The sequence below is a fragment of the Schistocerca piceifrons genome, chromosome 7, assembly GCF_021461385.2.
Source record: "Schistocerca piceifrons isolate TAMUIC-IGC-003096 chromosome 7, iqSchPice1.1, whole genome shotgun sequence".
Classification (NCBI taxonomy): Eukaryota; Metazoa; Arthropoda; class Insecta; order Orthoptera; family Acrididae; genus Schistocerca; species Schistocerca piceifrons.
Genome location: NC_060144.1, coordinates 104,020,621 through 104,036,203, shown reverse-complemented (window position 1 = coordinate 104,036,203; position 15,583 = coordinate 104,020,621). Strand labels below are relative to the sequence as shown.

At 46.0% G+C, this 15,583-nt stretch overlaps 1 protein-coding gene across 1 annotated transcript in view; it reads right to left on the bottom strand.

Moving 5' to 3' along the window:
• Window positions 1–15,583, bottom strand: part of LOC124805322 (DNA-directed RNA polymerase III subunit RPC7-like) — a 44,545-nt gene that overhangs the window by 13,575 nt on the left and 15,387 nt on the right. Inside the window, exon 3 of the mRNA XM_047265842.1 lies at window positions 13,524–13,814. Within this exon, the coding sequence (XP_047121798.1) occupies window positions 13,524–13,814 (291 nt within the window). The remainder of the gene's footprint in view (window positions 1–13,523; window positions 13,815–15,583) is intronic.

Here is a 15,583-nt window from a genome sequence, read left to right as displayed (position 1 = left end):
GCCGACTGCTACAGGGTGCAGAGGCTGGAGGATCCTGCTCCATGAGATCTACAGACATGTCAGCATTCTCCTTCTGTCTGTCTGTCTGTGGGGTCCAGGGCAGAAACACGGTTGGCAGTGTGCACTGACAACAAGGAGGTCAGCTGGACGAAAGTATCACGCGGTGACACTGTCTAAGACTGCTTGCCTTTGTTCCATTTCTTGGTGCCTTTGCAGTTGACAGGGGAAGACTCAGATGTTTGTTGGCTGCAGGGACGTAAGAAGTCTTTGCGGTAGTATTCCTTCTGTTCTTTTCAGCCTGACAGTTGTTTAGCAGGTGACCTCGCCCTGGGAGACAAAAGTTGGTGGCTTGTTACACGGCTGGAGGGGAGACAGTGATGCTACCATGAAACTGGGCGATTTTACAACAGCAGTGCTGAATCTGAGGTTGCTTGTCTCTGTGACCCTGTCCTTCATGGAGCGAAACGTAGCAAGAACAGTACTTTAAGTGCCATACAGTAGAACACAGGGCTTCTGACTATGCAACAACTTGCGACTGACCGGGTAAGACAGTTTTTCCTTTGCCCAGATCCTCTGGACAGCCCGCTCATCGAGGTATATGGGACAATCTCGGGAAGAGGTGGTATGGTCACCATTGCAATTGATACAGCAGGGAGAGGGCAGTGGACAATCGCCCTCATGGACATCCCTACCACAGGTTACACATTTGGACGGGTGTCAACAGGATGTTCGAGTGTGGTTGAAACGATGACACTGCTAGCAGCGCATCAGGTTCGGAATGTACAGTCAGACTGTGATAACCTCATAGCTAGCTTTGATCTCAGACTGAAGCACCACTCTATCAAAAGTGAGAAAAAAAAGTGTGTGTGGGTACTAAGGATGCACTACCATTTTCATCATCCGACGGACTGCGATGATACGCAGATCAGAAAGGCACGTTTGGTTTCCTGCCTCGGTCAGATCATCAAGCAGATTATTGTAAGTAACACCATGGGAAGAATTCACCATTCAAGGGGGCCAGCAATTGCATCAACACCTTTCTGAATAATACACACATTTACTATAGCAAAGGACTGACCGTCTTCAGTATGTGAAACCACAAGGAACAGTTGTGCTGCTGGGATGTTTTTTGAATTGTTAGCCTAATTCTGTTTACATTTAGTAGACACTGGCTATGGAGATGATGAGACACTGGCTATGGAGATGATGAGACACTGGCTATGGAGATGATGAGACACTGGCTATGGAGATGATGAGACACTGGCTACGGAGACGATGAGACACTGGCTACGGAGACGATGAGACACTGGCTACGGAGACGATGAGACACTGGCTACGGAGACGATGAGACACTGGCTACGGAGACGATGAGACACTGGCTACGGAGACGATGAGACACTGGCTACGGAGACGATGAGACACTGGCTACGGAGACGATGAGACACTGGCTACGGAGACGATGAGACACTGGCTACGGAGACGATGAGACACTGGCTACGGAGACGATGAGACACTGGCTACGGAGACGATGAGACACTGGCTACGGAGACGATGAGACACTGGCTACGGAGACGATGAGACACTGGCTACGGAGACGATGAGACACTGGCTACGGAGACGATGAGACACTGGCTACGGAGACGATGAGACACTGGCTACGGAGACGATGAGACACTGGCTACGGAGACGATGAGACACTGGCTACGGAGACGATGAGACACTGGCTACGGAGACGATGAGACACTGGCTACGGAGACGATGAGACACTGGCTACGGAGACGATGAGACACTGGCTACGGAGACGATGAGACACTGGCTACGGAGACGATGAGACACTGGCTACGGAGACGATGAGACACTGGCTACGGAGACGATGAGACACTGGCTACGGAGACGATGAGACACTGGCTACGGAGACGATGAGACACTGGCTACGGAGACGATGAGACACTGGCTACGGAGACGATGAGACACTGGCTACGGAGACGATGAGACACTGGCTACGGAGACGATGAGACACTGGCTACGGAGACGATGAGACACTGGCTACGGAGACGATGAGACACTGGCTACGGAGACGATGAGACACTGGCTACGGAGACGATGAGACACTGGCTACGGAGACGATGAGACACTGGCTACGGAGACGATGAGACACTGGCTACGGAGACGATGAGACACTGGCTACGGAGACGATGAGACACTGGCTACGGAGACGATGAGACACTGGCTACGGAGACGATGAGACACTGGCTACGGAGACGATGAGACACTGGCTACGGAGACGATGAGACACTGGCTACGGAGACGATGAGACACTGGCTACGGAGACGATGAGACACTGGCTACGGAGACGATGAGACACTGGCTACGGAGACGATGAGACACTGGCTACGGAGACGATGAGACACTGGCTACGGAGACGATGAGACACTGGCTACGGAGACGATGAGACACTGGCTACGGAGACGATGAGACACTGGCTACGGAGACGATGAGACACTGGCTACGGAGACGATGAGACACTGGCTACGGAGACGATGAGACACTGGCTACGGAGACGATGAGACACTGGCTACGGAGACGATGAGACACTGGCTACGGAGACGATGAGACACTGGCTACGGAGACGATGAGACACTGGCTACGGAGACGATGAGACACTGGCTACGGAGACGATGAGACACTGGCTACGGAGACGATGAGACACTGGCTACGGAGACGATGAGACACTGGCTACGGAGACGATGAGACACTGGCTACGGAGACGATGAGACACTGGCTACGGAGACGATGAGACACTGGCTACGGAGACGATGAGACACTGGCTACGGAGACGATGAGACACTGGCTACGGAGACGATGAGACACTGGCTACGGAGACGATGAGACACTGGCTACGGAGACGATGAGACACTGGCTACGGAGACGATGAGACACTGGCTACGGAGACGATGAGACACTGGCTACGGAGACGATGAGACACTGGCTACGGAGACGATGAGACACTGGCTACGGAGACGATGAGACACTGGCTACGGAGACGATGAGACACTGGCTACGGAGACGATGAGACACTGGCTACGGAGACGATGAGACACTGGCTACGGAGACGATGAGACACTGGCTACGGAGACGATGAGACACTGGCTACGGAGACGATGAGACACTGGCTACGGAGACGATGAGACACTGGCTACGGAGACGATGAGACACTGGCTACGGAGACGATGAGACACTGGCTACGGAGACGATGAGACACTGGCTACGGAGACGATGAGACACTGGCTACGGAGACGATGAGACACTGGCTACGGAGACGATGAGACACTGGCTACGGAGACGATGAGACACTGGCTACGGAGACGATGAGACACTGGCTACGGAGACGATGAGACACTGGCTACGGAGACGATGAGACACTGGCTACGGAGACGATGAGACACTGGCTACGGAGACGATGAGACACTGGCTACGGAGACGATGAGACACTGGCTACGGAGACGATGAGACACTGGCTACGGAGACGATGAGACACTGGCTACGGAGACGATGAGACACTGGCTACGGAGACGATGAGACACTGGCTACGGAGACGATGAGACACTGGCTACGGAGACGATGAGACACTGGCTACGGAGACGATGAGACACTGGCTACGGAGACGATGAGACACTGGCTACGGAGACGATGAGACACTGGCTACGGAGACGATGAGACACTGGCTACGGAGACGATGAGACACTGGCTACGGAGACGATGAGACACTGGCTACGGAGACGATGAGACACTGGCTACGGAGACGATGAGACACTGGCTACGGAGACGATGAGACACTGGCTACGGAGACGATGAGACACTGGCTACGGAGACGATGAGACACTGGCTACGGAGACGATGAGACACTGGCTACGGAGACGATGAGACACTGGCTACGGAGACGATGAGACACTGGCTACGGAGACGATGAGACACTGGCTACGGAGACGATGAGACACTGGCTACGGAGACGATGAGACACTGGCTACGGAGACGATGAGACACTGGCTACGGAGACGATGAGACACTGGCTACGGAGACGATGAGACACTGGCTACGGAGACGATGAGACACTGGCTACGGAGACGATGAGACACTGGCTACGGAGACGATGAGACACTGGCTACGGAGACGATGAGACACTGGCTACGGAGACGATGAGACACTGGCTACGGAGACGATGAGACACTGGCTACGGAGACGATGAGACACTGGCTACGGAGACGATGAGACACTGGCTACGGAGACGATGAGACACTGGCTACGGAGACGATGAGACACTGGCTACGGAGACGATGAGACACTGGCTACGGAGACGATGAGACACTGGCTACGGAGACGATGAGACACTGGCTACGGAGACGATGAGACACTGGCTACGGAGACGATGAGACACTGGCTACGGAGACGATGAGACACTGGCTACGGAGACGATGAGACACTGGCTACGGAGACGATGAGACACTGGCTACGGAGACGATGAGACACTGGCTACGGAGACGATGAGACACTGGCTACGGAGACGATGAGACACTGGCTACGGAGACGATGAGACACTGGCTACGGAGACGATGAGACACTGGCTACGGAGACGATGAGACACTGGCTACGGAGACGATGAGACACTGGCTACGGAGACGATGAGACACTGGCTACGGAGACGATGAGACACTGGCTACGGAGACGATGAGACACTGGCTACGGAGACGATGAGACACTGGCTACGGAGACGATGAGACACTGGCTACGGAGACGATGAGACACTGGCTACGGAGACGATGAGACACTGGCTACGGAGACGATGAGACACTGGCTACGGAGACGATGAGACACTGGCTACGGAGACGATGAGACACTGGCTACGGAGACGATGAGACACTGGCTACGGAGACGATGAGACACTGGCTACGGAGACGATGAGACACTGGCTACGGAGACGATGAGACACTGGCTACGGAGACGATGAGACACTGGCTACGGAGACGATGAGACACTGGCTACGGAGACGATGAGACACTGGCTACGGAGACGATGAGACACTGGCTACGGAGACGATGAGACACTGGCTACGGAGACGATGAGACACTGGCTACGGAGACGATGAGACACTGGCTACGGAGACGATGAGACACTGGCTACGGAGACGATGAGACACTGGCTACGGAGACGATGAGACACTGGCTACGGAGACGATGAGACACTGGCTACGGAGACGATGAGACACTGGCTACGGAGACGATGAGACACTGGCTACGGAGACGATGAGACACTGGCTACGGAGACGATGAGACACTGGCTACGGAGACGATGAGACACTGGCTACGGAGACGATGAGACACTGGCTACGGAGACGATGAGACACTGGCTACGGAGACGATGAGACACTGGCTACGGAGACGATGAGACACTGGCTACGGAGACGATGAGACACTGGCTACGGAGACGATGAGACACTGGCTACGGAGACGATGAGACACTGGCTACGGAGACGATGAGACACTGGCTACGGAGACGATGAGACACTGGCTACGGAGACGATGAGACACTGGCTACGGAGACGATGAGACACTGGCTACGGAGACGATGAGACACTGGCTACGGAGACGATGAGACACTGGCTACGGAGACGATGAGACACTGGCTACGGAGACGATGAGACACTGGCTACGGAGACGATGAGACACTGGCTACGGAGACGATGAGACACTGGCTACGGAGACGATGAGACACTGGCTACGGAGACGATGAGACACTGGCTACGGAGACGATGAGACACTGGCTACGGAGACGATGAGACACTGGCTACGGAGACGATGAGACACTGGCTACGGAGACGATGAGACACTGGCTACGGAGACGATGAGACACTGGCTACGGAGACGATGAGACACTGGCTACGGAGACGATGAGACACTGGCTACGGAGACGATGAGACACTGGCTACGGAGACGATGAGACACTGGCTACGGAGACGATGAGACACTGGCTACGGAGACGATGAGACACTGGCTACGGAGACGATGAGACACTGGCTACGGAGACGATGAGACACTGGCTACGGAGACGATGAGACACTGGCTACGGAGACGATGAGACACTGGCTACGGAGACGATGAGACACTGGCTACGGAGACGATGAGACACTGGCTACGGAGACGATGAGACACTGGCTATGGAGATGATGATTGTCTCACTGCGAGAAAATCCCCCATGATAGTCAGCGACTCCGATGGTGCGCTCCTTACAACTGTGGGCCCCTCTCAGGGGGGTGCACCCACCTTAGGTGATTGTTCACACCTCCTGAACACCTAACAGAGGGACCAATCAGAAATTTGAGAAGGTAGCAGCTCAGGCAGTCATCCCTCCTTGGCCTGGCCTGTACAAGGGGGTACGTGCGAATTCTACCTGTCAACCCGAGACTGGGAGTTACCCATTACCCAGTTACCTATTATGCATCATATGCGTGGGCTGGCCTTTAAGAGTGCCCAGGGAGGAGGAAGAAGAGGAACCTCAAATACCAGAGCTGAGGGAGGATAGGACAAGGGGAACGAAGAAAGAAAAAAAGGAACGAATAACAATGGAGAGACTGTACTGGTATTGACCACTGAAAATGCAGAACATATTTCCAAAAACATCCCAGGCATTTTCCACATGGGAAGGGGGAGAATAGCAAGAGGATAGACATGCAGCACGAAAGGGAAAAGATGCTGTGAAGGCTGGGGTCCCAGGGTCCCATGTTAGCCAAGCACGAACCCGTCAAACAACAGTGAGCCCACAGACGGTGGAGGGGGGGGGGGGGCTGGGAGAGTGGGGCAGAAGGCAGAAGAACCTATGGAGGAGACAAAGTGTTCCCAACAAAGTACGAGAATCCTTTAGTGAGAACAGTATGAATGATGGTAACAAAAAGAGAACAGTAAGAATTAAGTTAACAGATAATTTTTGACCACGTATCTAGGTCAAGGCAGTTATGGATCTAGGTGAAAGGTTAAGACAATAAGTGTGGTCTGACAACTGAATCAGATACACTGATGCCCACAGTTGGGGAAAAAAAGAGGCAAAAATTATGGATCAGTGTGTACAGCAGCAGAAAGTCTGAAGGTGTCGGCGGCATCACATCAAAGCACTGATCACCATTGCCTTCTTATATCACCCTTGAGTAAGGTGGAGAACTAAACTCCTGTTCAATTTTGTCCACAGTGTGAAGTGATGATTCGTATGAGAAAGTGAATAGAGATAAACGGATTAAATAATGAACGAAATGTGTGGTGGCTAAGCAAAGCATATACATGTCAAAGTGAAACAACACTTTCACAAGGCCATATATCTCGGAGAGATTTAGATGCTTATTAAATGAGAGTTAAATATTTGTAATACACAATAAAGGTTGGTTGGCTAATTGGCATACTTAATGGCAGAATGGAAACATAATTAGTAGAATTGGTGAAAAAGCTAGTCTCTGCAGAAAAGTTAATTAATTACAATGTTAGTGACAGGAAGAGTGGAGAAAAGATTCCCAGCTAATAGCATCAATGATCAGAAATATGGTTTATGTTTTTCTTTAAGTCATTGAAAGTTTAAAAACAAAGGAGGCTAGGTGAGATATGGCATTGTACTACCATAACACAGTGTACACTCCAGTCAAAAATTCAACCAATTAAACATACTCATTATGGAAAGTAACTAACTGGTAAACATCTTCATTGAAGCAATATTTTTTACACTAAGAATGGTGACAACAGCATAAAGATCAGAGTGTATTTAGTGGGGATATTTGTGTTTTAATCCAGCGGGCCTATCAAATTATTCAGGGATGTGAGGACACAAGTGGGCCACATGGCATGTGTGGGAGGCAGCTGCAGTTAGTGGACCCCAATATCACCAGTCAACATGGAGTGGAGCCAGTGGGGTCTTGAAAGGGAAGGAGTACACGCAGTGATACTGAGAAAGAACTGAAGGTAAAACTTAAGACATAGTTTATGGGGATGAACGGGCACCTTTTCACTTCAGTTCTGTTGACAAGGTCATCAGTATTTATTAATGCAAGATTCACAGTTTGTCTCCAGGCCGGAAAACAGCAGACAATAATATAATGAGAAGCAGAGTTAATATTCAGTAAACAATAGTGTTTGACATTGCTGCCAATAAGAAGTGTGAGAAGCAGCATGAAGCACCACTGTTAGAGCACATGTGGCTCAGAGTTTGGATGGGATGAGAGTGTCGTTCCACTGGGATTGCACAGTAAGTGTCCTAAAGTACACACAGTGCTAGTAACATTGTCCAAGTAAAGTCACACAAACAGTGAACTTTATGACTGTGTTTGAAGTACGCTGAAGTGCCAAAAAGACTGGTATAGGCATGCATATTCAAATAGAGTTATATACAAACAGGCAGAATATGGCACTGTGGTCGGCAATGCCTACATAAGACAAGAGTCTGGCGCAGTTGTTAGATCGGTTACTGCTGCTACAACAGCAGTTTATCAAGATTTACTTAGTGAGTCTGAACATGGTGTTAAAGTCGGTGCACGAGGAATGAGACACAGCATCTCCGAATATGCGATGAAGTGGGGATTTTCCTGTACATCGATTCCACGAGTGTACTGTGAATATAAGGAATCCGGTAAAAACATCAAATCTCCAACATACCTTCGGCTGCAAAAAGATACTGCAAGAACGAGACAAAAGACAACTGAAGAGAATCGTTCAATGTGACAGAAGTGCAACCTTCCACAAATTGCTGCAGATTTCAATGCTGTGCCATCACCAAGTGTCAGCATGCAAACAATTCAAAGAAACATCATTGATATGGGCTTTCGGACCCGAAGGCTCACTTGTGTACCCTTGATGACTGCACAACACAAAGCTTTACACCTTGCCTGGACCCGTCAACATGGACATTGGACTGTTGATGGAAACACATTGCCTGGTCGGACAAGTCTCTTTCAAATTGTATCGAGCAGATGGATGTGCAGGTATGGATACAACCTCATGAATCCATGGGCCCTGCATGTCAGCAGGGGACTGTTCAAGCTGGTGGAGCCCCTGTAATGGTGTGGGATGTATGCAGTTAGACACCTGATACATCTAGATATGACTAACCAGTGACAAATACATAACCATCCTGTCTGATCACTGGGATTGATTCTTGTCCATTGTGCATTCCGAAAGACTTGGGCAATTCCAGCAGGACAATGCGACACCCTACATGTCCAGAATTGTTACAAAGTCGCTCCAGGAACACTCTTCAGAGTTTAAACAGTTCCGCTGGCCACCGAACTCCCCAGACATGATATTATTGAGCATATCTCTGATTTCTTGCAACATGCTGTTCAAAAGAGATCTCCAGTCCCCCATAGTCTTACGGATTTATGGACAGCCCTGCAGGATTTGTGGTGTCAGTTCCCTCCAGCACTACTTCACACGTTAGTTGAATCCATGCCATGTCATGCTGCGGTACTTCTGCTTGCTCGTGTGGGCCCTGCACAATATTAGGCAGGTATACCAGTTTCTTTGGCTCTTCAGTGTATATTTCAGCTGGTCACAAACTGTCAATTCTTAGAAGCAAATGTTAATAAACAAAGCTTATGGCATGTGTGATGCGTTTATCCCGGGTGTGAAGGTACGTGAGTGTGGTAAACTGGCAAGCTGTTAATTACCTACGTGTTGTGATACCGTTGTCGCCGATGATCCTTTGATTGCTATTCACAGTCTGTGGGATTTACCGACTTGGGGAATGCCAAATTATGTATTTGCAGGTTTCCTAACTATCCTGGTGAGGTGGGAGAAGTCCCATGTGGCAAAACGTTTTAAAAGCACTCCCCAACGTAATTAGCTGTTTTTGTAGATTCGGAATACAGATGTAGATGCAGAACTGTGCCTGATCAATAATTCACAGAAAAAGGATACCAGCAATGGTAATTATTCCTTAAAATTTTATTATTTAAGCAACTAGTTTAAACATTTAATTAATGTCATCTTCAGGCTGTTATTTGAAAAATAAATGCAGACATCCAAACACTGGTGCACAGAGAATATGTACCATATACAATGAACTTGATACCATCCACTTCTATTAATTTAATATGTTCACTCCAAACACACAACTATGTGCAGAGAGATGTGTAGTGGCATTTATAAAACAGGAACTTACGTGTGTGAGGTTTCTTGTGTGGCCTTTGTATCTCGAGCAGCAGCACACACACATTGGAGCACCAGCTTTGATCTTGTTTTATCTAATTTCAAATGTGCATCCTTATTTTGAGGACACTGAGCTTCTGAAATATAGTTCACTTCTACCATGGCAGAATTCACATGTTGGAGCACAGCATACTGATAACTGCCCTAAAGGTAAGGTCCGGTGAGGGTCACAGGTTGGAGAAGTGTGGCTGGTTTGAGGTTGCAGTACTTTGTTAGATTCATAATAAAAAGTAACCTGGCCGAGAGAGTATCACAAATGTTAAACTGACACTTTCCACACAATAATGTTCACACCAATATCATCCACAGTGGGTCGTTGGCTCACTGGTGAACTGGCAGACTATGGATACAAAGGTTTCGGGAAGGATAGCCAGTCAGTCCTGGAATATTTTTGTGTCACTTATCACTACTTTCACCTCTAGCAACTCCCGCTTACATGAAAAATGGTGAGATGCACTATGGTTCAGAGTCTAGGTTAAACAATAAGTCCCACTATAACAGGCTGTGTAGGTCAGAGGAATGTAACCTCTGACAGGATCGTGTCTAGCAGAGTACTGTGGTGTTCGGCTCGATCTTTGGGTTAATGACAGCTCTATCTATCTGATCAGCATGGAACTGATTTTTAAGCAGTGTCAAATTGTAATAAGCAACTGAATTTTTGCTTATAACCTCCTTAGACATCCTGATGAAGATTATGATTGTCGTTGAAAGTAAGCCTTTTTATTCTGATTTGACGCGGCAAGACTATTAAGAATGTCTTATACAAGAATGCTGCATGAAAACTACGTTTGCATATGTCACCTAACATTCTACCGCTGTTTTCTCTTTTTGGCAACAATGCATGCATTTGAGATGCGTATTGTTGTACTATTTTCTGAAGCAATATACCACACAATTTTTAAAATCTTTGCTTAATTATAATGTTAAAGGTGTTGAAATTTGTATTAAGGTTAGCCACAAAATGCAATTAATTATTATGGTTCCAAATCCAGTTTTTGTGTGTTGCACATGTGTTTCTCTAGGCAGAACAGTCAATATAACGTTTCACTCTTTCTCAGAAGCCTGTCTGTGCATAAAATGCTATTCTTGAGGAGGAGGAAGATGCAATGGATATATGAAGCTAATGTAGAATCAGATGAATATTCTGGTGAAGAAGATGGGGATGGAAAAATAGAAAATCTTGGACCAAGGCAACTTCATGCTGGTCCAGAAGTGGTACTGACCTACAAAAACAGGTTAGGTGATGAACCTGAGACAGATTGCTCTCATGATGATAAACCACAAAATGTCATTTCAGATGAAATAGAAAAGCTACAGATCTCAAAAACTTAATAAGAGATTGGAGGATCTGCAAAGTGATAACGCTTTATTTCCTGAGAATGATCACAGTAAATACAGAAGCTTGTCTCCAGTGCTTTGCTTTGAACTGTTTTGGAACGATGAAATAATTAAATTTCTCAGTACCGAATCTACAAAATACGCTTTGTTCAAGAACTGCCCAGTTACCAAAATAACACAATAGGAGATAAAATGTTTTCTAGGAATTCTAATTCTCTTGGGCTATAGCAGGAGATGTTACCGGGATTCAGGGTTGGTCATGAGAAATGAAATGGTGCACAAGATGATGAGAAGAGACAAATTTGAAACAATGAAGAGATTCATTCACTCATGTCCTAACACAAAAATTAATGCAAATAATAAAATGTGAAAACTTTGTCCATTAACAGAAATGTTAAGAAAAGTTACAGCCTGAGCAAGATTTGTATTACAATGAGAGCATGACACAGTATTTTGGCAGGTATGGATGCAAACAATTTCTCAAAGTTCCAGGAATTCAGCCAGGTGACACAGAAATTCCCGGAAGTTATTTGAAAGTTATATACACCAGGAGAAACTCAGGTCTCACAATTTCTCAAAGGTAAACCCATCAGATTTGGGTACAAAGCACAGTGCCTAAACACAAACATGGGTTATCTATCGGATTTTTAAATACACCAAGGAACTGATCCACAATGGAACGAAGTGTCTGAGAAGGCATTTGGAAAATGTGTTGTACCTCTGATTCAAATGATTGATTTACATGCTGATAAAAGTAAAAAATCTGCCCTACAGGTTTTATTTTGACAATCTGTTTACATAGCCAACATTGTTGGTTCACCTAAAAGAACGAGATTATGGTGCAACTGGCACTATTAGTGAGAATTTTCTGCCTAAAGAATGTCAACTTATACCCTATAAGACAATGTCCAAAAGGAATAAGACATGAGATTATGATTACAAGAGCTGCACGGAAAGTGGAATGATGATTACCAGATGGCTAGATATTTCTGCTGTAACAATCGTTTCAACTAGTTATGCGATCAATCCAGTGAGCTCCGAGCTGATATTCCAGACAAGAGAAGAAAAAAGTAATTGTACTCCAAGCATATGTTATTGGAGAATACAACAAAAATATGGGGAGAACTGACCAAATGCACAAAAATATAGCATTATATAGAGTGAGCATCAGAGGAAAGAAATAGTGGTAGCCAATTTTTATGTGGCTACTGGATACGTCTGTACATAATGTGTGGCTTCTCTACAAAAAGGCAGCTATGAATATGCCACAACTGTAATTTCAGTGTTATAATGTGAAATGTTACCTGACTTCCAATGCAGCAATCCCTACAGGCCCTGATCACCCTGCAGGTAACCCATATCAAGGCAGAGTGCTGTTTGACATCAGAAATAATTAAAGAGGTCATTTGGTAGATATGATGCCACAGGAAAAAAAAGGACAACACTGCACTACAGAAAACTACAAAGGAACTCTAAGAACAATGAGCTGCAAATGTGATGATGGTTTGTGCATAGTGTGTGTTGCACCATACCACAGAAAATGAATGCTGTTGCCTTCATGTAATGTAAATGACAGACACTGCTTTATTTTATTTACTGTCATCTATTTCACTTAAAATGTATGATCTACCTAGCATGACATATGTTACACTCTCTTTTGCTTAAATTATTAATTACTTTTTGTTTAGCTTCTTGTAGTAGTTTCATTAATTACAATGAACAACTAAATGTCTGATTTATAAAATTCAGAAGTGAAAATTAATTCAGGCAGAAGTGGGTTAATCTTAATAAGAAGTACTGAGATACCAAATCTTAATAATACTCACTAATATCTCCCTCCCACTTGTGTCAAATAGAAACATCAGACCCTTTGAGAGAGGGGGGAAAAAAGAGACTGTGTGTCAGATTAGCAAGTGACAGTCATTCTTTATAATAAATCGAATAACTTACCTGGTAGTTATGTCGACAGCGTTTGACGCTGTTGAAGTAGCATTTGATTTCTTTGCCTTTTCTCGTTTTGCTTTGTCTTTTACGACAGGCCTCAGTTCCAAGGGAAGGTGAGAAGTGGGAAAAGTAAGCGGCTGCTGCTTCGACTTGCTTGACACAGCCGCTTGGTAACGATCCGAGTAGCGCTCAATGTCAGAGCGAACTGTCTGTGCCACAAGGTATGCAGGAGAGTCGTGCAAGCATTCGATGAAATCTCTCCGCAATTCCACACAGTACTCATCTTCTGGAGTGGGTCTGACAAAAAATTGTCTCATTTAACAAAATTGTATTATATGCCAGAAAAATCTGTCAATATGTGTATATGTTAGCACTGGCACTGATGCAGCAGTTAAACTACAAAAGAATGCTGAGGTTCTCACTGAAAAACTAAGCTATATGCTCCTACTGAAAAATTGAAAGTAAATAAATTACAGTTCAGTTGCTTCAAACAATAAAAAATCCATCACAAAATAATAAAAATATGAAAAGAAGAGGTATTTACCAGGAGACAGTCATACTGAAAGAAGACTGTTAGATATTATAAGTTGGCGAACAAGAGTCCACCTCCAGATATAAGAAAAAAAAAACCACCACAAACAAAAAGATGACAGAGGCCATGTGCTTGCAAATTGTGCATGAAAGAATGTGAATATTTCTACACAGTCTGCCTTCAGTGCGCCTGCCTGCAGCTCAACTATGTGGTGAGTAGCAGTTTATTCTGTATCATATTACAGTTCAAGTGTTTGATCCACTTTCTATTGCACTACGGAAGACCAAGGCCATTACTAAAATAACTTGACAGAAATATGGTTAAAAATTATGCTTGCAATTTATGAGCTAAATTCTTAACTAAAATCTAATACATACTACATTCCCATTCACACATCCACACAGAAGGATACTGTATGCAAAACTGTAAAATTCTCTCAAAGGACATGTTACAAAATTCTTTGTTAAAATACAAGGAAATTATAATACAGCAGCTAAAATAATGTGTGATCACACACTGGTAAATCCTCTCATTGAAGGAGGAAGCCATGCATCACAGTATGATTTAATCAGAAGCCAGTTAACATGCCCCTGTTGCCAGAAGACCTCCAGAGCCATACCACTGGCTTCCCCAACTGCAGCTTATTGTGCCTGAAGCCTATACAGATTGCCCAACTACTGTAATAATTATCTCAATTTATACATTAACATATTTTCCCGTATTGTTTGAGTATAATTCGTTGTGGCCTATGTGGCAAGTAAGCTAGCCGCTTTGGCAGGGGGCGTGTGTTCCCACAAAATGCGAACTGCTTACAATCTGCCCTCTGGGAACCCATAGTGTGTAGCCAATAGGATTGCAGGAGACAAATCATGTTCACTGCTGGCCGCCGTGAAAGTGTTGTCTCTGAGATACAAGCTCTCAATGGCATCGGTTACTGCCTGCTTGTGAGGCTTTTCATTCCTAATTCCATCACAGACTTCGGTTTTTGTGACATGCTCCCTCTGTCCTGCAAGAATTGGCCAGTCTCTCTCTCACTGGCCTGCACACACCTGACAGCACTCTTTATAATGAATAAATTTCCTTCTTGCTCATAAAAATCTACATCTTATGATTTAACAACCTCTTAAGGTGTCCAAACTTTAAATGTCACAACTAGACTCTCTCTGCACTTGCACATATCTCTTCTAGTGCCAAATGACAGACCATACCGTACCTCAGTAGCAATGTGGCATTACACATCATGGCATAGTATTTTGCACACCAGATCCTTGTGTTATCTTCAGGAAATGACACTAAGCACCCAACAGAGTGCCGTTCCTTGAACATCAGTATAAATAACAACATAGTTGCAGCCATACCATACAATTTTGTAACACACTGGCTTTGAAACACAACTCAGTGTACCCTGAAGAAATAGTTCTTGGCCTTGTCAACCACAATTTTGTCTTCCATCTGAAGTTAGAAACATGGTCTGCCTCAAGGGCCATTAGGTTACCGTATTTACTCGAATCTAAGCCGCACTTTTTTTCCGGTT